At 37.0% G+C, this 24,476-nt stretch overlaps 1 protein-coding gene and 1 pseudogene across 8 annotated transcripts in view; both read right to left on the bottom strand.

The window, feature by feature from the left end:
- Window positions 1-24,476, bottom strand: part of ANKRD31 (ankyrin repeat domain 31) — a 118,928-nt gene that overhangs the window by 51,519 nt on the left and 42,933 nt on the right. For 6 of the 8 annotated variants that reach the window (XR_012015920.1, XM_072795029.1, XM_072795060.1 and 3 more), the window contains 5 exons: window positions 22,223-22,378; window positions 16,336-16,478; window positions 7,988-8,135; window positions 3,197-3,249; window positions 740-2,264 (listed from right to left, as the gene is read on the bottom strand). Coding sequence is in view for 7 of the 8 variants with exons in the window: in XM_072795029.1 (XP_072651130.1) it covers window positions 740-2,264; window positions 3,197-3,249; window positions 7,988-8,135; window positions 16,336-16,478; window positions 22,223-22,378 (2,025 nt within the window). In the remaining variant the exon portion in view is untranslated. The remainder of the gene's footprint in view (window positions 1-739; window positions 2,265-3,196; window positions 3,250-7,987; window positions 8,136-16,335; window positions 16,479-22,222; window positions 22,379-24,476) is intronic. The other 2 variants (XM_072795073.1, XM_072795075.1) reach the window with 1 other exon arrangement.
- LOC140610804 (metallothionein-2-like) lies at window positions 9,816-11,310 on the bottom strand (annotated as a pseudogene).

The raw sequence follows: 24,476 nt of genomic DNA, 5'->3' as shown, positions 1-24,476 counted from the left end.
TTTACTTTATTTTATTTATTTTTTAAGGAATAAAAGCCTTTAAAAATGTTTTCAGGGGCACCTGGCTAGCTCAGTCAGTAGAGCATGTAGAGACTCTTGAGTTACAGCCCTGGTTGGGTAGAGAGATTATTTAAAAATAAAATCTTTAGGGGTGCCTTGGTAGCTCAGTCAGTTAAGCGTCTGCCTTCAGCTTGGGTCATGCTTGATCCCAGAATGGGATCCTCGGGGAGCTTGCTTCTCCCTCTCCCTCTGCCTGCTACTCCCCCTGCTTGTGCTCTCTCTTTCTCTGTCAAATAAATAAATAAAATCTTAAAAGATTCAAAATAAAATCTTTAAAAAATGTTTTTATATAACAAAGTTTGCTGGAGCAATTCTGACGGGAACACAGAATCACTGAAATCAATAGAGCTAACAATTTCCTGCTATGGAAATGCTAGGTTAACTGATACTAAATAAGTGCTATAATAAAAAGAAACAAAAAAATTGATATACTGTTTATTAACTTGTCAATACCAATTTAGCAACAGTCTTTCATAATAATGGTTTATTTTCAAAATAAACAATATTACTTAACTAACAGCATCCCCAAATTATAGTCCACATGTCCTCATTCTTGTCAGTTTGGCATATAGTCCACATGTCCTCATTCTTGTCAGTTTGGCATAAATTCAGTTACAAATTTCTATAAAATATGTAAATCTGTAGGAGATATGTACAAATCAAGCAATACTACTAATACCTGCTTTATGAGAAATTTCCTTTTCTTCTTTTTGTCTAAGTTGTGAAATGTTGGTCAATTCCTTACTGATATTGTCAGTGGAATAAAAAACTGTATCATGTATGGTTTTGCTCTTTGGAAGATCTTGTTTCCTTTTTTCTACTGCAGTTGTTTCTATTACTTGAGAATTAACAACTGTGGATAAAGGTCCATTTGAAGAACTTGTTTTCCGGCTTCCATCATTGCAATTCTTTTTAGGGTCTTCTCTCTCATTTACTTTTTCCACAATATGAATATCTGTTTGATCTATTAAAGGAGTTGGTGCTCTGGAGCTAAAATCTTGAGGCCTTTTGAATAGCTTCACATGACTAGTCAACTTTGAAGCTTCCTGTGTTGAAAATGTTTGTGGACAAGCCAGGGAAGTATGCTCAGAATTGCCATGTGAGTGATCAAAAGAAGTTTTACATTTGCATTGTTCATAAATGGCAACACGTTGTTCAGGACCTATTGTATTATCTGAATCAGAAAGATTAACAGCTTCCTGTTGTATGGTTAGACTGCATACTTTTAACTCATTTTCCTGTGAAAAATGGTCTTCAGAAGGGACAAACTGTTGAAAATCCATTTCTTTTCTAGTTGTTACATTCTCCTTATAATTACAGTGGCTTTTGCAACCTGTAGAACACACCACTGTTTTACATGTTACAGTCTTTTCAGAGGTAAAGCAATCATCATCATCAACATTATTAAAATTTTCCTTTATAAAGGATACGAAAGAATTTTCCCACTTACTAAGGTTCTCACATTTTTTACCTGGGTTACTGTTTTCAGGAGATTTATAAGGGCTAATGTGCTGTTGTTCTTGGTGAGTGTGAGGCTGCTGATCTGTAGTAACAAGTGGTAACTTGATTTCTTTCTGTAAGGAAAGTCTTGAGAAAAGAACAGCTTCTTCTTGGTCAGTGGATCCTAAGAATTTCATTTCTTGATTATCTGATAAATCCAGGCTCTGGATATGTGTCTCTTTTGGAACTAAACAAGCCTCAATATTGTTACCTAATCCATTTTTCAGGCTTGACAGAGCTGGGCTAAAAAGTTTATGTGACTTTTCTGGAAGGTCATCAAAGGCTTGGAGAGTATCTGGCTGACCAGTAACTAATCTGTTTATTCTTCTGGAAGAAGAAACAGCTCTTGCCTTTCTTGGAATGCATATTTCTTGTTTTGGATCATCCACTTGAGTTCTTTTCTGTCCTGTGTTTCTTCTTCCTTTATCTTTAGACATACTTGTATTAACGCCTTTGATATTCTGGAGACCCTTCTTTCGGAGTCTTCTAGTAGAGTGTATTTCGTTAAAAGTTGATTGCCTATGCTTGAATTTACCAAATTTTGTGTCTTTGGAATCTTTTTGGTAATGTTCATATACAACTTCTTTATTTATAAATAAACCCTCTTTACTTCCTTTATCAACTTCTACATGTTCTGACTTCTGTCTGTTGGAATTTTCATCACGAACAAACCCAATGAGATTTTTAGAACTGAATTTTGGTTTCTAAAGAAACAAAACATATAGTTAGCTTTATTTTCAGCTCTAATTCTATACTCAATTCAGGATTGTTGATAAATCGAACCACTACTCCACTCAATTTTATGATTTGATCTAACCACAGGGCCTGATGGGATATATACAACCTAATATTTCAAAAAAGAAGACTAAGAGAGAAAAGCAAATGTAGTAGACTTAGACTCATTATGTGTACTAATCTGTATTTTCTGCCTCACATTTTAATTTGTTTTTGCCAATATTTAGCAATATTAATACTATTAAGCATAATAAAAAATTTAATCTACTTCATTTTTATGGGCTTTAAGTGTAACCAAACAAGAATGCTTTAGAAAAACACACACCTCTCTCAATTGTTATATAGATAGAGCCAGAATTAGATAGTTCTTTCATCTAGTATTTATGACAGACTATAGGTAAGGCAGAAGAAGGGATTTAACATCAAGGAGACCAATATGCTCCCAAACGGATCTTCATGAAAATATCATTGTGGGTTGGTATGATTAAAACAGGGACATCATTTCCTCTCACTCACCACAACCCAAGTACCAGATGAAGACTAACCGCCCACCATATATAATTTGAAGGAATAGATCTACACCTTTGATTCCTGTCCTGTGCTTAGGCCAGAGGAAATCGACATGGTTGATAAACCTCACAGCTCCATAAAGAGGAGGAAAAAGGAAATGGCTACTGATATACCAGTGTGCCAAGACATGCTGTATTTACTCAATTGCTTCCCAAACTAACAGCCCAGAACGCCCTAATTGTCATATAATTATTCCAAAATTTCTTAAAAGCAAAGGCGAAGTCACTGTTTCTGATAGATGCTTTAGCCATCTTTCTTTCCATTCTGATAATCTTTAAAATAAGCAGCAGGTTCATTCTATAAGCATGTTTATTGCTAAATAGGGCTATACCTTGTGCTGGTTTGCTTCCTCTATGTCTAATGAATCAGTGTTGTTCTTTTGAGCTGTAAACCAAAAGAGAAAATCAAAGAAAATAGCCTCCAGTAGTCAGACTCTAGATTTCTAAAACCTATCAGTCCTTGGCCATGAGAAAATCAGGGAAATTTTACTTTTAAATTCTTTCATAAATAACTGGATTATCATTTCCTAATATGTCTGCTTAATACGGTTCTAGTTTGAATGCTTCATTCTCTTAAAAGTGAAATACATAGGCATGAAAAGGCTGCTCTTGAGTAAGAAAAAAAAGATGGTTTGAATAAAATATACCTTGGCTGATAATAAAAGAAAAGCACTTTAGTGTCTCTTTTAAATACCAGAAGTGGAATTAGTTACCTGCATACACATTTGGACACAGAAGATAAAAACCTAGAAACAGTGCCTTACACACAGGAGGTATTCAATGACTATTTAATAGGGGAAGGAATAAATGAGTGGACATCTTAGATGTGATATGTAAACAATATAGAATTCTTTAAATACATTGTGAACTAGAAATGTAAAAATATTTTAACAGGGACATAACTGGGATAAAGAACATTTTGTTTCTTGGGGATAGTTTTCATGACTGCAATCATATTATAATGTGCATAATGAGGCCTAGTATTCACCTATTCAACTCATACAAGAGAGAGTAGACATACAGAATGTCCCTCAATGAAGCAAAGGAGCTGGGAGCACAGTCTCTGCAGCCTACTCCTGAGTTTCTATCTTTACTCACTCATTTACTTAGCAGCTGGATCACTCTGGGTAAATTTCTTAATATCTCTACCTCATCTCCATAAAATGAAAGTAGTGATAGTCCTTATCTTATAGAATTGTTATGAAAATTAAATAAGATAATCCATGTAAAGAGTTTGGAGGAGTTACTGGCACAAAGAAAGTGCTCCATTATTAATTTTGTTATTATTATTTTTCAAGAGCAGAAAGGACTGTGTGCCTTCTAATTTTGGTTCTAAAATAAAAGAGTAGAAATAAATAAACAAACAAACAAACAAACAGGATACAAAAGGGGACACCTGGATGGATCAGTCGGTTAAGCATCTGCCTAGGCTCAGGTCATAACCCCAAGATCCTGGGATTGAGCCCCATGGATCCCAGGGCAGGTAGCCTGCTTTTCCCTCTCCATCTGCCTGCTGCTCCCTCTGCTTGAGTTCTCTCTGTCTCTGTCAAATAACTAAATAAAATCTTTTTTAAAAAGAGCAGAAAAATGTTTTACAGGAACCAGCATTTTGGGCATGGTTCCTAAGAGAATCTGGAAGCAAGAAAGGGCTTTTATCCTCTCTCTTTTAAGAGTTTATATGCTTTAGTATAACCAACTAAAAACAAAACAAAACAAACAAAAAAATCACTACACAGATGTAAATTCTGAGGTGGTGATGTAGCTGTAACTTTTTTCACTCTGTCATCCTAAGCTCTGTCATGTATAAAATATTGTATGGAAGTATTTTATATACATCAACTCCCATCCTCATAGTAACAATCCCAGATATATAGGTAGCAGAATAGATACTATAAGCCCACATTTACAGATGAGAAAATTGAGAGGGCTAATTTACTCCAGGCTGTAAAGTTAGTAAGAATGAACTCTTGTCCTATACCAAGTAGATGTATTATACTTTTCGAGAGAAAAGCACCAAATATATATTGCATGAGGAAGGTTCTTTATCCATCATTCCTAGAATTAAAAACTCTTCAACTGAAATTTAAAAACAAATACTGTTTGATATTATTTAAGTAAATTATTAAGTAAATTACCTCTTCATTTATACTGATAAGTAGGCTGATAATTAATCACAGATTTTGAAAGTTCAAACTTAAGAAATATTCAAACCACTTGATGAAGCATAATACCACCTTGGTAAATTCCCTTACAAGGGAAGAGTGGGAACTAACTCCTAAGAAGAAAGGGTTGGGATTCCTTTCCATGAATGAAATCTCCTTGGGTAAAAATCTGTCAGAAGTGGGCACTGGTGAATGGGAGATTCTGGATTTGGAGAAAGGGCTAAAATGCTGGAGAAACCACTCTCAGAATAGCAAAACAATGCATGCTACCATAAAACAGAGAAGTCAAGCAATTAAGCAGATTATTAAAGCAAAAATGTAAAAATACACATCCTTTTGCCTTCAAGTGAATATCTGTAATTTCTCATATAGCTTGAAATATAAATTTGAGTGCAATAATCTATCTCAATGAATGTAAATATGAATAATCTATCTCAATGTGCTTTTATAGACCTGGCCTCAACAAAGTATAGTGTGTCTCTCTTATTTTTTTTCTTTTTAGATTTTACTTATTTATTTGACAGAGAGATAGAGAGAGAGAGATCACAAACAGGGGTGAAAGGCAGAGGGAAAAGCAGACTCCCTGCTGAGCAGGAAGCCCTATGTAGGGCTCCATCCCAGGACCATGGGATCATGACCTGAGTCAAAGGCAGATGCTTATCAAACTGAGCCACCCAAGGACCCTCTCCCTCTTATTTTCTGATGAGAATGGGCTACAGGGGAAGAAGTCGTTTGTTCTAAAAGAACCATTAATTAATTTCTTCTTGGTGTCCTTTAGTTAGCAATGAACTTATCTCTTTATTATAAAGCAGGGTGTTTTGATCCAAGTCTTATTCTTTAGTCAAAAGCATTCAAACATTCAAACAGTTACCTCTTTAGAGATATTTTTATTAAAATACAGTTTAATGGGGTGCCTAAGTAGCTCAGCTGGTTGAGCAACTGCCTTCAGCTTAGGTCACTATCCTGGGGTCCTGGGATAAAGCCCCACATCATTGGGCTCCCTGTTCAGCAGGAAGTCTGCTTCTCCCACTCCCTCCCCCTGCTTGCTCTCTCTCTCTTGCTCTCTTTCTCTCTCAAATAAAGAAAATCTTTAAATATTAATACAATAAAATATAGCTTAATAAAAGTGAATGAAGCACATACATAACTCTTGAAGGTAAAGAATTTGTTTGGTTTAAAAGGACTAATACACTACTTACTCAACAAATATTTACTGAATGCCTGCTGTATACAAGGCATTTAGTACTCATCACCAGACTAAATAAAGGTCCTTCCCTTCATGGAGCTTAGATTCTGGTGGGGAGAGACTAAAAATTAACAAATCATATAATGTGTTACAAGCTGTTAAGTGCTATGGTAAAAGGTTAAATATAATAGTAGAGTAGAGTAAGAGGGACCGGAGTGAGTGTGGCAGTTTGTAAAATACATTCATAAAGTTTTTGATATTCCTCCTTTCAAAAGGTAGAACTTCCCAGACTTAGTGACTTACTTACAACAAATAGAATATAGTAGAAGTGGTTGTATATCACTTTCAAGATTGAGTTATAGGAAGCTTGTGCCCTCTGTCTTGGGTGCATTATCTCTCCTGGATCACTTTCTGACCCAGCTGCCAGGACGTCAGGCCTATGGAAAAAGCTCATGCAGCAAGTAACTGAAGCCTCCAGTTAGCAAGCAGCGGGGAGCTGAGGCCTGCCAAGAACCATGGGAGTGAGCCTGAAAGTGGATTTTCCTGTCTTAGCTGAGCCTTGAGCTCACCATCCCTTACTAATAGTCTGGCTGCAAACTGTAAGAGATCCTGATCCAGAACTGGTTACTCAGTTAAAAGGCTTCCAGACTTCTTCTTTTTTTCTTTTTAAAAAATATTTTATTTATTTATTCATGAGAGACCCAGAGAGAGAATGGCAGAGACACAGGCACAGGGAGAAGTAGGCTCCTTGCAGGAAGCCTGATGCGGGACTTGATCCCGGGGCTCCAGGATCATGTCCTGAGCTGAAGGCAGGCACTCAACCGCTGAGCCACCCAGACGTCCCAGGCTTCCAGACTTCTTATCCTCAGAAATTGTGAGATATAATTAACGTTTGTTGTTTTAAGATGCTAAATTTTGGGTAATTGATGCATAGGGATAGATAATTAATACAGTGAGGGTGGGAAGGAGGCAGGTTGCAGGGGTTTTTTGTTTCTTTTGTTTTGTTTTGTTTTGTTTTGTTTTAGGTTGCAGTTTTAAATAGGATAGTCTAGGCCTTCCTGAAATGACATTTGAACTAAGACTTGAAGGACGTGGGGGAGGAACAGCAAGGAGGCCAGTGTTACTGGAGTTGAGTGCCATAGGTAGAGGGTGATAGAAGTTAACTGGTAGGATGGCTGGCTGATAGATCAGACCCCTATAGATCAGGGGTCTATAGGCCACTGTAAGGATACTGACATTTCTTCTAGATTAAATGGAGAGCCACTACTAGGTTTTGAGTAGAGGAATGTGTGACCTTATCAAAAAATTTAAGGGGAATATAAAGAAAGCGCCATGCATGTAAATCATTCTTATAATCTTCTTATTGACAACTATAAATCTAGTTCTTTTGTAGTTCAATTTTTACCAGTATAATAGATGACAGGGTAAAAATACAGCCATAAGAAAATATTCTTAGGGAATGGAAATGGAAATAAACAATCCTGGTCATACTTATCAAAAAGATACAGTCAAATATAATTCACATCATATCATGTTTTTCAGTCAAAAAATTTTCAACTTAACTGTTTGCAATGCACAAGAAGGAAAAAGTGCGTCTTTCCATTATGTGCATTTGCAAACAAGTCCATGTGGTTTACTACATGAATGGAGCAAGGACACCCCTGGATGGGTCTTCTCAAAACTTAGGAAAAGAAATTTAATTTCTATAATTCTAAATCCAATTTCTATAACTCTCTATCAATATAATGAACAAATATAACACAGTTTAATCTTACCTGATGTAAGATAATGTTTTTGATATTTAGGAACATATTTCTCAAGGAGGCGCTTCATACATGAATCTTTGGCCTCATCCAAAGCACATTTTCCATTGTCACTCTTAAGTAACGGATCAGCTCCGTTCAAAAGAAGTAACTCTGCCACCTACAGGAAGATTGTTCACGTGAGCATATCCAAAGAAAAAGTACATTATTGTAAATGTGTGCTAGCATATAACTCTAAGTAAGCAACATCTGTTATTTCTTTTACTTTTTAAAAAATATTTTATTTATTTATTCATGAGAGACACAGAGAGAGAGGCAAAGACATAGGCAGAGGGAGAAGCAGGCTTCCCATGGGGAGCCTGATGACAGTCTCTATCCTGGGATTGCGGGACTTGATCCCAGATCAAGCCCTAAGCCGAAGGCAGACACTCAACCGCTAAACCACCCAGGCGTCCCTAATATTTCTTCTTTTTTTAAGATTTTATTTATTTATTCATGAAAGACACAGAGAAAGAGAGAGGCAGGGACACAGGCAGAGGGAGAAGCAGGCTCCCTGCAGGGAGCCTGACACGGTGACTGAATCCCAGGACCCCAGAATCACAACCTGAGCCAAAGGCAGACAGACACTCAACCACTGAGCCACTCAGATGCCCCTCTGATATCTTTTTTAATAACAGAGTTTGGGTTTACCTATAACAACTTTTCCCAATAAAAAAATTTATGTAATTGCTAGTGAATCATAATTTGTTGATATACAAATCCTTCTCTTACAAAAAAAAGGGAGAGAGGGAGAGAAAAAGAGAGGAAGGGGCCGATAGGGAGAGGAAAGGAGAGAGGGACTGAAGGAGGAAGGACAGGTCAGAAATGTATATAGCTTAGGTGCTGGTGAAATGAAGCCAGCAGATATACCAAGAATTAGCACTGGGTTCTGGAGTAGTAAATATAACAGATTTCAGGAGATTGTTATGTCTTCCATCTATATCTATGTTGCTGCTGCTCCTCCTCAGAGTGAGGGAAAAAACAGTCAACCCTTAATCTGTTAGTACTCCTCAAAGCAACCTCCTCCGTGAAGTGCGCCCTGACCTTCCTTCCATTCATTACTACTCTAGAGAAAAATGACCTCTCCCTTCTTTTAGGTATATATTTTATCACCTTGCCCAATATATATTATTATTGTTATTTCTTATATATCTGTCTCTCCTGTAGGCTAAGGTTTCTGAGGGTGGGGCTATGTTTTTCTTTTAAAATTAATTATTTTTGAATAGGATATTAATGAATATAGTTCAAAATACAGAAGGCTCATTAAAATATATGAGAAATATTTTCCCCTCCTCTACCCCTGTCCTCCAGTCATCCAATTTTTTCCTAAGCCCTGGCTATAGTTTCTTCTGAATTTTTCCACAGTCAATCTAGTCCAACAGGTATATACATATGTATACTCATTTTTTCTTATGCAAGTGGTCATATATTATATACATTCCTCTATGTCTCACACCTGAACAACAGAGCTTAGAGATTGTACCATATCAGTATAAAATCAACTTCGTTATTTTTAGAAGCTGAGTTAATACTCTACTAGTCAATGTACTATTGAATAGTACATTCAATAATTAATTTATATTTATTTACTTTACTTAACCAGTATCCTACTGACAGATGTTTAAGTTGCTTCCAAGCTTCTACTACATATATATCTTAATCATCTTTATATTCCCAGTGCCTCAGTGTCTAGCTTAGAGTAAATATTCAATAAATATTATTTAATAAAAGAATGCATGTAATCAAGGAAGATGTGGGGAGCAGACTTTACACAGCACTACACTAAAAGGAGCCTACATTTTCATGTTAATATCTGGAATGACAAAAAGGATGTGAATTTCTGTAAATTTTATATACCTCCAAATTAAATATATATATATTCTTTTTTTTAATAACAAAGCATTCTAGGAGAGAAAAACATAACACCATAAAGGGACAATATAAGCCAGATCCTTTAAAAATTATTAAGACTTGGCAATTCTGCTTTTCAAACTATTTTATTATGACAATTTAATGCTAGATGGGGAACTTGAAAATAAAATAAATATAATAAAATCTATAATTCATATATAAGCCAGTATAACAAGATAACAAATTTATGTCTAGATCTTCACGTATTGTTCAGCAAAGAAAATATCGAGTACACAGCTTTCTTTTAGGAAAGAAGTTTTGTAAGGGAGTTGCCAAAAGGACTATATTATTTATCTCTGGAAGTTTTGTGTCAAATAATAACCCATGTAGTATGAGAGTGACTCAGAATCAAGGAGCATGAGAAAGGGGACTGGAAGAAGGGAAAAGGCAAGGGCTAGAGGCCCACTTTCCTGGAAATCTGAGTTGATGATTCCAAGGGAGTGGATACATTACTTTGGCAGTCCCTGACTTAGGCAATGGATGGATAGTCTTGCTTCACCAAATATCCACACTTACCATTTCCCTCTATAGTCTTAATATTATGAATTCTGAAGCCTACTTTACTATCTTCTAACTTGAAATGCTCTTTTCTCACCAAAAGGCAGTAAATAAATGACTTTTGCTGAGTATCTCCCCCCCTTTTTTGAAAGGTTTATTTATTTGAGAGAGGGAGAATGAGCACAAGTGGGAGGCATTGAGGGAGAGGGAATAAGTCTTAAGCAGACTCTGCACTGGGCGCCCAAGTGGGGTTTGATCCCATGACCTTGAGAGCAAGACCTGAACTGAAACCAAAAATTGGATGGCCAACCAACTATGCCATTCAGGCACCCCTCCTTCTTATTTTAAACCTACATTTAGGTTTTATATTAGCTCTGTGTTACTACCTAACAAATTACCCCCAAACAAAGTGGCCAAAAGAATAATAAATATTTATAATCCCACAGTTTCTGTGGGTCAGGAATTTGGGAGAAGCACAGGCAGGTGCTTTTGTATCAGGTTCTATCTCTGTCTTCTTTATTCTTTATTCATTTTTTATTTTTATTTTTTTGCCAGAATAGTCTAGATGAGATTACTGTCATTCAAATATTTTACAGAATCAGGAATGCAGCAACTGAGTCCAGGTAGGATAAAAAAAGTAAAAAAAAACTTGCAGGTTTGTACATGTTGGTCTATTTACATCTGTAACAGGCTTTCCTCCACAGGAGGCACAGCAGCTGTACTTGTCTAATGCTTCCTTACAGATACAGTCCTGGGCACACTTGGCACTGTCCATGGGGCAGGAGAAGCAGTAGCTCTTCTTGAAGGAGATACATTTGCACTCTGCATCCGCAGGAGACAGAGCATCTGCAGGAGCCCCTGGTGGAGGAGGAGCCATTGGGGTCCATTTCAAGCTAAGGTGAGGATGGAGGTCCCAAGCGAGTGATGCTGGGAGACACTGCTGTGGGCTGGAGGTGTAGAGATTAGTTTCTTATATGGATGTAGTCAAGAGGATGGCTGGAGATACAATTATGTAAAAGCCTGACTGGGGCTGGAAGGTGTTTCCTAAGATGCTTTGGTCACACAGCTATGGGACGGAGACCTTGGTTCATTGCCATGTAGACCTGTCCATTGAGCACTGTGGTATCCTCCATATACACCTGGCTTTCCTCATATAATGAACCAAAAGCAAGAGAAGAGAGAGAACAAGGAAGAAGCTATGATACTTATAATCCAGCTTCAGAAGTCGTGTACTGTCACCTCTGCCATGTTCTATTTGTTGGAAGCAAGTCACTGACAGTTCAGCCTACAATCTTGGGGAAGAGAATCAGGCTCTACCTTTTGAAAGGAGGAGTATTAAAAAATTTGTGGACATATGTTAAAGCTACCACAGGTTCTTAAATAGAACAAGCAGAGCCATTTCAAAGAAGTGACAAAGAAATTGTGATATCACAATCCCCATTTCTTTGGCTTATCAAATAGTAGACTCCTTAAGAAAATATACTTTTACTTTAAGTTTGCTTATGGATTTTAACCTTTAATCATACTATTGAATCAAATGCTTTCTTCCCTCTAAAATCAGCTGACTTCCTTATGTTAGAAACAAGTAGGATAGAGAATAAAATTCTTTTTTGAAAGTTTTTATTCAAATTTGAGTTAGTTAACACACAGGTAATAATAGTTTTAGTATAAAATACGTGATTCATTGCTTCCATACGTCACCCAGTGATCGTCAAAACAAAAGCACTCCTTCAACCCCATCACCTATTTCACCCATCCCCTTGTCCAGACCCCTTCTGGTAATCATCATTTTGTTCTTTATAGCTAAGAGTCTGTTTCTTGGTTCCTCCCCCCCGTTTCTCCCCCTTGTTCGTTTGTTTAGTTTCTTAAATTCCACATGTGAGTGAAATCATAAAGTATTCATCTTTCTCTGACTCATTTTGCTTATCACAGTACTCAGAATAAAATTCTTTCGAGTACTTGAAAAGACAGTATCTTGACTATACTCTGCTAGTGAAATATGCATAAAACAGAAAGAACTACAAGGGATGCCCCAGTGGCTCAGTGGTTGAGCATCTGCCTTTGGCTCAGAGCGTGATCTTGGAGTCCCTGGGGATCAAGTCCCACATCGGGTGCCGCACAGGGAGCCTGCCTCTTCCTCTTCCTCTGCCTCTCTCTCTGTGTCTCTCATGAATAAATAAAATCTTTAAAAGAAAAAAAAAGGGAACTACAAAAAATTTCACTAGTAGTTTTATTGTTAATAATAATAATAGTGTTAATATTAATAATAATATTGCTAATAGTAATATTTTAAGTATATTATACAATAAAGAAGTAAATTAATGTAGCAAAAACAAATGTTGAGCCTTAGAGAAAGAGATGAATATGAAATCAAAATTAATATAAATCTACAATATTAAATTTAAAATAGAAATATCAGTATGAACTCATTATTTTTCTTCATATATCCTCTAACTTGAAAAATATGTATTTTACTGAAAATGCCTAAAAGCAACAGTTTCCAATACCAATGAGCACATCTAGCACCCAGACTGTGGTCTCTAAATAGATTATCCATTTGCAAAAAAACATAAGAAGAAACAAGCTATACAACACCACAAAAATAAAAATTAGCCAAATCCAGAGTTTAAGAAATTCTTCAAGACAAAGACCCAGATTCTAGAAGACATAAGAAAACACAAAAAAGAGGAAGGACTGTTATAGGTTAAAATATATTTAAGAGCCACAATGAACCTTGATTGATACTGATTCAAACAAAAACTTGCTATAAAAACACATCTTTTAGGGGTGCTTGGGGTTAGCTCAGTCAGTTAAGTGTCTGCCTTTGGCTCAGGTCATGATCCCAGAGTCCTGGAATCAACCTCTATATCGGGTTCCTGCCCTTGCTCCTGCTCGTGCTCTCTCGCTCTCGCTCTCTCTCAAAGAAATCAGTAAAATCTTAATAATAATAATAATAATAACATATTTTTTAGATAACCTGGGAAATCTGAATATGGACTGGGTATTGTATGGTATTAAGAAACTGTCAATATTTATTAAGTGAGATGATATTGTGGGTGTTAAAAAAAAAGCACTTATCTGTTAGAGATGTAGGCTCAGGTAAATACTCATAAATATGAGTAAAATGCTATGATGTATGAGGTTTCTTTAAAATTCTCACAACAAAACACAGTTGTGTTCCAGCCTGTTGAGGGACTCCAGGATCACGCCCTGAGCCGAAGGCAGATGCTCAACCACTGAGCCACCCAGGCATCCCAGTTTGGCTCTTTATGGTATAACAGAATATATAATCAAACTAGATAATGGAGTTCACTCGATACACATAAAATGCATAATCACTATGTCTGAGGGATATTTTTTCAGTATATGTGAACCCTAGTAACACTGTCAACCAATCTCCAATTCAACATCTCATACTCATACACCACAGAACACTTCATCAAATAAAAGCTTTGTTAAAACCACGATAGCTTACATCAATTTGTCAATGCCATTCCCTTCACCCATTAACAAAGTAAGCCTAATAAAAGAGAAGTCAAGGAGTCAATGTTAATTTGACAAGACTTGTTCTTAGTAATGCCTACAGATTCTCAAAGACCACTACATTCTTATATAAATGTCTCCCATGTATCTAATAATTTATTCCTGATTTTTCTAAGCAATCATAATGAGCCAATCATCTATAATTCTCAAATTTCACCTTTTCCACATTTAAAAAATGTATTTCTTTTTAACAGTTTTATTGAGATATAAGTCACATGACATACAACTGACCCATTTAAAAAATATAATTCAATGTTCTTTGGTATATTGAGAGAGTTGTGTAACTATAATCATAATCTGATTTTGGAATATTTTAATCCCCCTAAAAGAAACCCTTTAACCATGACCTGTTACTCTCCATTCCCCACTCTCTACCTTCCCTTCTTATTCTTATTTCTGTCTCTAAAGATTTAGACTACTGCAAATATTAATGGCTTTTCACTTTTTAAAAAATAGGGTATTATCTTTTAGTATCTCTCATCTTTTAGTATAAAAGTCAATTCCTTAAGACAGTATATATTCAAGTTCCTCCAACTCTGAAATATTTAAGAAGCTCACACTCCAGGTGCTGAATCCAGCATCAGGCTCCCAGGGCTTACCTATCTGACATCTTTAGTCTTGTACCAACTAAGGCATCGGAGCAATACAATACTCAGAGTCTAAATCTTTCTTCTGATCATCTTTGCATTACATAAGAGATTCCCCCAAGGTTAGCCTAGATCCTCATCTGACACTCCCAACATCCCTACTCCATCATCCAGATCAATGTCTTGCCCTACTTTGATTCTTAAGACTTTGGTTCTTAAGTCAGTCCAGAACTGACCTGGAGTTTTGGAAATCTCTCTTGGGCTAGGTTAAGCAACTTTTTGGGGCCCCCACTGTTAAACAGAGGGGGAAGAGAACAAAGAAGACAGTGACTTCACCTCACTGGGTTTCAGCTTTTAATTCTCAAGGCCAGTCTCTAGACCTCCACCTCTGTCTTGTCAGTCAGTCAGGATACGCCACAGTGCCAGAAGCACATGAGTCATAAGAACATACAGTTTGGCAAGAGGGGGTGAGATAAGTAGTGTGGAAATCATGGAGTCAGAGGCATGTGTCTTTAGTCTCTTACATCACTGAGAGAGTAAGAGAACGCTACCTATCTGCAAAGGGCAGACAGGAGATAACCAGTTCTAGCCTGGGAAGCAGAAATTGCCTAAAGCCAAGTTACAGATAGGACAAAAGAGGAACTGAGAAAGAAAAGAATACAAAGTAAAGTGCTCAGAGAAAAGACTCCTGACTAGGATAGGTCAGCCCTGGGCCATGAGGAGAGGGAGAAGTGCTTTGGCATGAGGTTTCTCTCTAATGGAGGCCAGCTTTAAAGAGGGGTAAAGGACAGAGAGGGCTCACACCATCACTGGTTCAAACCTGCATTCTTCTGGCCATTAAATTAGGCCCCAAGCAGAACTCTCTCCCCATAGAGCTCTTTTCAATGTGCGACCACCTACTAGCAAGTGATACATAATCAAAAAAGGAAAAAGAGCTTAAACTTTCCTGAAGAACTATTTCACATTAGGAAGGGAACGCTCCATCTGTTATGCCTGTGGTTCCCAGTAGGCTTCTCCTGCCCTTCTTGTTAGACATTTCTTCTGAAGTATGTAGAACATAACTTCTTGAGCCCAGCTGATTATCTCCCTTTCCTACCCTAGGAGTTTGAACCCAGAGACAACTTCCAGTATCTAAAACAAGTAACAAGGTATTTTCAGCAAATGCTTCAGTCCTGTAGTATGGTGCCTTAATGAGAAAAATGTCTGGGAAGCTCAGAGCTTAAGTGACTTCTGAAATAAACTGTATGTGCTGGAATCAATCACCTTAATTAAAATTACTATTACTGCACCTACTATTAACTGACTTGTATGGAACTGCAGTATTTTGATACCTTAACCATTGCAGTATTGATACCTTAACCACTGGCACATCTATGCTAATATATCCTGGCTGATCATTAGACCAAGAGACGCTGAAAGTGACATTAATGTCCATAAAGCTGGATGCCTCCTACCAGGACTGGATGTCACTGTGTAACACTACAAGCAGGAAACTTTCTGGTAAAACCTATAAAGCACCACACTGAAAAAATCTTGAAGAAGTGTAAGTTAAAAAAAAATACTATGTATAATTAAAACATGATCTGTACTTATTAAAGGTAACATGTAAAATGGCATCTACGATATTGGGAACAACAAATCTACAACACAGTAAAATTTTATTACATATTCTGAGTATCCACTAGCAGAATGAACTAAAACTCAATTTCTGTTGATAGGCTCTAGAGATTTTTAATACTCGTAAAACTTAGTATTTGCTTTGCAAACAAAAGCATCACATACCTTATAATGGCCATTTATCACAGCATCATGTAGAGGAGTGATCTGGTACATTCCTTTGATATTCACATGTGCTCCACCTTTTAATAGTTCACTTGCTGCCTGATAAAATCCTCCTACACTAGCTTCGTGAAGTGCTGTCCAACCTATTATACAAAAAGAAAATGGTATTTATGTTTGCTATCTTCATGTCTTGTGCTTGTCCTTAGAATAAAAACTCTATGTTGTTTCTTTGAAAATACTTTGATTATATGAGACAAGATAATCTTACCATAAAAATAACTTATATTATTAGATGGATTCAATAAATCTGAGGCCAAATCAAATTCCTACTCCCAACTCAGCTGTGAAAAAATATAAAAAGTAAAAAGAATTTTTTTAAAGAAGTAAAATATTTGAAACTATTCCTGCCCTCCTCAAATGAAAAGGCTGTAAGAGAGTCATTATTAGCTCATATAGAATGCTAGCTGCAAGCTATTTTTCTGCAGAGAAGAGGGGGAAAAAACTTTATTTATAGCTCAAGGTACTTCCATTAAAGTAACCCAGCTGGTAGGAATGCACAGAAGTCACTTCAAAAATATATATTTATTTTCTTCTTATTTGTAAAAAGCTATTTATAGTTCTTTTTAAAAAGATGTTATTTATTGGATGAAAGATCTAAATGTGAGACAAGATTCCATCAAAATCCTAGAGAACACAGGCAGCACCCTTTTTGAACTCGGCCACAGTAACTTCTTGCAAGATACAAAAGCAAAAATGAACTATTGGTACTTTATCAAGATAAGAAGCTTCTGCACAGCAAAGGATACAGTCAAAAAAACTAAAAGACAACCTACAGAATGGGAGAAGATATTTGCAAATGACATATCAGATAAAGGGCTAGTTTCCAAGATCTATAAAGAACTTATGAAACTCAACACCAAAGAAACAAACAATCCAATCATGAAATGGGCAAAAGACATGAAGAGAAATCCCACAGAGGAAGACATAGACATGGCCAACATGCACATGAGAAAATGCTCTGCATCACTTGCCATCAGGGAAATACAAATCAAAACCACAATGAGATCACCTCACACCAGTGAGAATGGGGAAAATTGGCAAGGCAGGAAACCACAAATGTTGGAGAGGATGTGGAGAAAAGGGAACCCTCTTACACTGTTGGTGGGAATGTGACCTGGTGCAGCCACTCTGGAAAACTGTGTGGAGGTTCCTCAAAGAGTTAAAAATAGACCTGCCCTATGACCCAGCAATTGTACTGTTGGGGATTTACCCCAAAGATTCAGATGCAATGAAACGCCGGGACACCTGCACCCCGATGTTTCTAGCAGCAATGTCCACAATAGCCAAACTGTGGAAGGAGCCTCGGTGTCCATCGAAAGATGAATGGATAAAGAAGATGTGGTTTCTGTATACAATGGAATATTCCTCAGCCATTAGAAATGACAAATACCCACCATTTGCTTCAACATGGCTGGAACTGGAGGGTATTATGCTGAGTGAAGTAAGTCAATTGGGGAAGGACAAACAGTTTATGTTCTCATTCATTTGGGGAATATAAATAATAGTCAAAGGGAATAGAAGAGAAGGGAGAAGAAATGTGTGGGAAATATCAGAAAGGGAGACAGAACATAAAGACTCCTAACTCTGGGAAACGAACTAGGGGTGGTGGAAGGGGAGGAGGGCGGGGGGTGGGGATGAATGGGTGACGGGCACTGAGGGGGGCACTTGAGGGGATGAGCACTGGGTGTTATTCTGTATGTTGGCAAATTGAACACCAATAAAAAATAAATTTATTATAAAAAAAAAAAAAAAGAATCCCTGAACTCTGGGGTTTGGAGAACTTTCCCAGATTAGTCAACACATCAACATGCTGGGAAGGTGACATATTCCAATTCCACAGAGATAGAAGCTCCGGTGCTAAGGAAACTTTCCAGGCCTTCCTCTTTGTATCTTCATCTGGGTGTTCATCTTACCTTTGTCATATCCTTGATTATATAATAAACTTATATGGCAAATGTGTTTTCCTGAGTTCTGTGAGCAATTTTAGAAAGAGGTCAAATCCAAGGAAGGGATTGTGGGAATCTTCAATTTGTAACCAGACTGAACAGAAATTGTGGAAAACCCAGTACTTGTGACTGGCATCTGAAGTGAGGGTGGCTGAATGATCCCTTAACCTGTGGGACCTGTGCTAATACAGATTAGTGCCAGAAATGAACTGAATTACAGGACATCCAGCTGGTATTGGAGAATTGCTTAATGTGTTGAAACCCCACACATCTGGTATCAGAAGTGTTATGAATATAAGTAGAGGAGAAATACATGAGTGTTTTTCCTTTATAGCATGTAATAAAAAACGTATGTAGAAAAAAAAAACGTATGTAGAATCTAGGTATTAGGTATATGGATGCTTACTGTGGAATTCTTTTAACTTTTCTGTATGTTTAAAATTTTTCATAATGTTACAAAAAATTCAAATAAATAGCTCATATGTGAACTTTTGAAACATAACCATTTAAGGACTACCTATTTTTAAAAACATAAAAATTAGCTCCCTCCAAGTACTATTTGATAAAAAGTGTGAACTCGTTTAGGTTTCAGGACCTGTGTAACTTTGCTTATCAAAGCTCACACTGGTTAACTTGATTATCTGCCACCGGTCTAGGATGAAAAATGAAATGTAAGAAATCCAAAAGTTATTAATTTCAGAATGTAGATGATGATCTTCCTCCTAGGAAACTTTCTTTCCTTATATTAGGTTTTGCTTAAGCTACAATAAAAATTAGTTTCCTAAAAGGGGAAAAAACGACTGGAATGAGAAAATCATAACAAAAGATTAGTTTGTTTTCCCTGAGTCAGAATACTAAAAGATAAGGTAAATGGAAAGTGGAAAACCAACCTCCTACTTTAAATTCACTGCAGAAAATTCCCAAAGAAGAGAACTACTGCAGGTCAGTAATTCAGTGTAAACGACAGGCCTCAGGGGAGAAGTAAAAAATAAATGCCACTTTAAGTGTGACCCAAGCAAAGATGACCCAGTGAGGAACAGTAGCTGGTTCCTTGGTTTTTTTTGTTTGTTTGTTTGTTTGTTTTTGGGTTTTTTTTTTAAGATTTATTTATTTATTGGGGCAGAGGCACAGGGAATTTCCAGCAGACTCCCCACTGAGCGAGGAGCCTGACTCAGGGACCAACCACATGGGGCTCCATCCCAGGACCCTGAAATTAAGACCTAGCTGAAATGAGCCACCCAGTGCCCCTGAATAGTATCAGTCTTAAGGTTGAAAGAATGTCCCAGCATCAGTAAAGCCAGAAGGATCTTTATTCTGCAGATAGAGCCACTGCAGACCAGTGGCTACACCAGAATGCAGAAAGAAATCAAACATACAAAGAATTTTCCTTCCCCTATGGATCACTTCTGTGTTGTAAAACCACTCCTTCAAAATAAAGATGATCACATTTGACAACAGATTATTATTATCTCCCAGATCTGAAGGTTGGAAGATCCTTAAACAATTATTTTCTTTTAACCATCTTAAAGGAAATCTCTAAAGCTTTATAAGATTATAAATTTCCCAGAAAGAGAAAATAATATATTTTAATAAAGATCATCATAATATTAGTTATAGACTTTAATGTATCAATTGTTAACACCCACAGTATAAGTTCATGCTCTTCTACATTATACAGTCCTCAACAATGTTGCCTCTCATTTTTATGTTTTTATCTGTCTCTTGCCTTGCTGTTAAACTTCTTGCTGTTATCAATATCCTGGACTGTGCCAACCTTTCCTTTCAGTTCTAATGTGCTGCAGACTTAGGAATCAGATAGAATTTGGTGTAAAATAATGCTCAAGGCAATAGTCTGAGAGGGTTTTTTTTTTTTTTTTTTTAATTTTTGATAGTCACAGAGAGAGAGAGAGAGAGGCAGAGACACAGGCAGAGGGAGAAGCAGGCTCCATGCACCGGGAGCCCAATGCGGGATTCGATCCCGGGTCTCCAGGATCACGCCCTGGGCCAAAGGCAGGCGCCAAACCGCTGCGCCACCCAGGGATCCCTCCCGTCTGAGAGGGTTTTAGCAAAGAAGCTTTATGAGATCTGTAGCGGGTAATCAGAGTTTCAGCCTACTTCCTGGTTGTCACCTTTGTTTTTGATAGATGAAGAACTATTACAATTGTTTTTTAAAATCAAAGACAGATATATCATAAAATGTAAATGAGGACTTAAAATGCAAATGTTACCCATGATAAGACCACTGGTCTGTTATTATAACATCATATGAATATCTCAAAAGGCACTTATCCTTTTTTGGACTGCATTACATAATATATTTAAACTTTTCTAGTATATGTATCTTTCTGTTTCCACAATAACTGGTACACTAAGGTCATACTGTAAAAGTTCACTATAATGAAGTGGTATATTACATGGAGGTCATGTATCTCTTGCCAGTCGTTCTTGAACTTTAATGAGAACACAAATCATCTAGGAAAATGTTAAAAAGCAGATTTTAAGATTTTAACCTACAGATTTTAACTGTGAGACCATGCATGTGTTGTTTTGGAGAGTGAAATAAACATTTTAAACAAACTACATTTTAAACAAACACTGCAGGTGACTCTGATGAAAATGGTTATAGTCAAGTCTTTAAGAACACTGCCCTCTGCAATTTTATAAAATGGAATAATCAGAAGTAAAGACCAGAGTTAAGATGCACAGTGAGAAGGAGAAGTAGAGAATAAGAATTCAAAAAGCCAGGAAAGTATGTTAAAGGTAAAGAACTCATGAAGGTCACAGAAGTATCTGAGGAGAAAGTGCATAATGCACGGCCAAAAACAAGCAGGGAAGAGACACCAAGTACGCTAATAATGGCACAGAAAAGGACCATTGAAAAGAAATAAGTTGAGAGATTCCTAGGAAATCCACAAAGTAAAGTTAGCTGCATGAAGAGCTACTCCTGAACTTAAGAAGCAGATAGAGACTAATAGCAAGTACCATACATTTGTCAAGATTAAGGGAGCAACTGCTGTGGCTACCACATAAGGATCCAAGGTTGAAGGTTATAGGACAGTGGTCTGAAATTTAGAATAATAACCTGTTAAAACCCTGATTACCAAAAATGCATGCTTTGCTAAAGTAAGTGCTGTGGGTGCACTTGTAAACACCTGCTTGTCCATGGACTCTGCTGCTCATCTCTGTATTGTAAGAATTTCTGCACTGTTTCATAACCGAGAAAGTCTAGAAACACTAGTAAAAGTATAGACACAAAAGTACTACCCAGGCTTAGCCCAGTGCCCTAAGTACTTAAGTATCTTTAAGGAATCATTCTCCTTCAGGAAACATCAGCTTCTTTCCACAAAAAAAGACTGTGCCAGAGATCCAGCCTTGCAGAAAGAGTGTTCTGAGCCCCTTGCCCCACCTTTCTACCTTATACTCTCTTATCTCCATCTCCCTGGCCATTGCCCCTGCTGTACATCTACCATGTTATCTCAGTTTCCTCAGAGCTCAGTGTACCATCAGCTTCTTTCAGCTTTTGAGCTCACTTCTCTTCCATTCAAAGTTGAGTCTCACAGTAACAATGCCCATGCAAAGCCAGCAAGTCAGCCCTAGGAACCACATCCTTTTGTGTAGGGCCACTATGCACAGCCCACCTGGTGGGCCCCAGGCAAGAGTAATCTTTGAAGATGAAATACAATGCTCTTCTCCTGTCCTTCCCTCTCCACCTTACCACTTCTCTGGGTGATGCTGGTGATCAGCTACCTGAGCAGGAAAATTACCTGAAGCTTTTCGTTTGAGACTTGCCTTTCACCCACTTTGCCATACTTTCATAGGAGTGACTAAGCAGAAACTACAAACTACTCTCAAGATAATTGCGGGTGGTAACCCCAACTTACCGGCATAACTTGGTTGATTAACATTTCCCCCTTTTGTTATATAACGATGAATAAGATCAACATCATTATGCAGAGCAGCCTGATACAATAAGTTTTCTCCAAAAATGTTTCTACGGTTAATTCTAGACAGAGATATTTTATCCATCTTCACTTTTTCTGAAATGAGAGGATGAACATAGAAAACAAAAAATAATAAGCCTTATTTGAATATCAGGAAGAATACAGGTAATAAAGTAGATCCAGTCAATATTCTGGAATTATATTATAAAAGAGTATTTCATCCATTAACCCAACTATAATGTTATCTGTATTCAAAAAGGTAAAAGAAAAAAAATGGCATTGGTTTGAAAATATTCACAGTACATTATAAATCATGTAAGCAGTTTATGTTTATTGAAACCCCATGAAAGTGCAAATGTGACAAGACTAACAGATTATTTTCATAAAAGTTCTAGTGAAAAGGATTATTTAAATCCAGAATTAAATGTTATTAAACCCACCAAAATACTATAGTACCAAAATGTGTTAAAACACCATAAGGAGAAAATCTCAGAAGTACATAAGGAAGATACAGAAATTAATCCCAGTGAGACCAGAAAAAAAGAATACTAAACTTCTTTCTTTGCCAAAAAATAGCTATCATGAAATTAAATTAAAGGAATATGATCTTGATCGATACAATAGCTTTGATTTCCTAAGTAAGAAAATATACAATTAAAATAGATTCCCAAGTTATGCATATCAGGTATCATTTCACCACTGTAGCACCTAAAATACTGACATTCCTTATTTATATACTCTAAATCCTATCGATTTTTATGGATAATACTTCATTTGGCTTTCCTGAATTTCAGAATAGCTTTGATGATAGCTTTTCCAATTTTGACCTAGCTAATCTGCCCCATCCTAAAATCTCACAAAAGTAACTGAGTATAGCAGCACATTTTTTAATGGATCACTATTTATCTGCTTTGCCTTTATTAGATTCCCTTCATTCCATCCCTGTAAAATAAACCAACTTCTAAATATTTGAATCTATGTTCCCCCACTCAAGACTAGAAAGCACTCTGCTCCTACCAGATAGACTATATGGTTACCCAAAAAAGTCATCTCTACTCCAAGATTTCTTTGCCAGTTATACTTGCTAGTTATGTAATTTATTAGTAATAGAAAATTAAGAAGAAAATAAAAATTTTCAATTAAAACAGAGATGTAGGGACGCCTGGGTGGCTCAGTGGTTGAGCATCTGCCTTCAGCTCAGAGTGCGATCCCAGGGTCCAGGATCCAGTCCCACATCAAGCTCCCTTCACGGAACCTGCTTCTCCCTCTGCCTCTCTCTCTCTGTGTGTCTCTCTGTGTGAATAAAAAATAAAATCTAAATAAATAAATACATAAATAAGATGTCGAAGACATTCACTTCCAACATGCCATGACCTGCCCTTCCATTGCAAACAACTGAAAAACTAGATTAAATAAACGGGGTAAAAAACTTATATTCAGACATGAGAAAATAGGCAGTACAGATCTATGACTCCTCCCAGAGAAGGAAAACAAAAAAGTAAGCCCTAAGATCACTCTTGTCTGGAGGCACATTCCTGAATACAGCACAGCATAGCAAGGTGATCCCGCTGAGCTAAGGCGATAGAGATTAAAGTTTCTGGAGGCTGGAATGATTAGATTTGGCATGGTAGGTACCAGAGATGAGGGAATAGAGAACAGATAGGTACCAGAAATCTATAAAAGGGACTCCTTGGATCACTATCTAAATATTAAAGTGCTCATATATATATAGAAGGAGTCTTCATGAGGCTGGGCAAGAACAACTACCTGACAACGATAAAATAACAATCCTGAGAGATCAGAGATATTTGTATTCCTGATAGCTTGAAGAGAGAGACCTTGCTGAACACCCACAGCATTAGCAGAGACCCTTGACAGGCCATGTCTTAGCAGGAAGGGACTAAACTAGCTGTATAGTAAAGCCTACACCAAACCTGCCTAACATGGTTTTTAAAAAAGCGTTGAAAGGATCAATCTGATGTTCAAGTAATCTGCAGGCCAAAACAAAATTAAAATTAAAATACATAGAGATATTCAATAACATTTTGCTGCATGTGGATATCCAATTGTTCTTCTCTACAAAAGGCTTGGGCCTTTGTCAAAGTTCAGGGTTTATTTCTGAACTCTTGTTACACTGATCTATTTCCCTATCTTGACACAAATGTCATGCTATTTTGATTACTATAGCCATAAT

Source organism: Canis lupus, chromosome 2, assembly GCF_048164855.1.
Source record: "Canis lupus baileyi chromosome 2, mCanLup2.hap1, whole genome shotgun sequence".
In the NCBI taxonomy this organism is placed as follows: Eukaryota; Metazoa; Chordata; class Mammalia; order Carnivora; family Canidae; genus Canis; species Canis lupus.
This window is presented reverse-complemented; position numbering and strand designations above follow the sequence as displayed.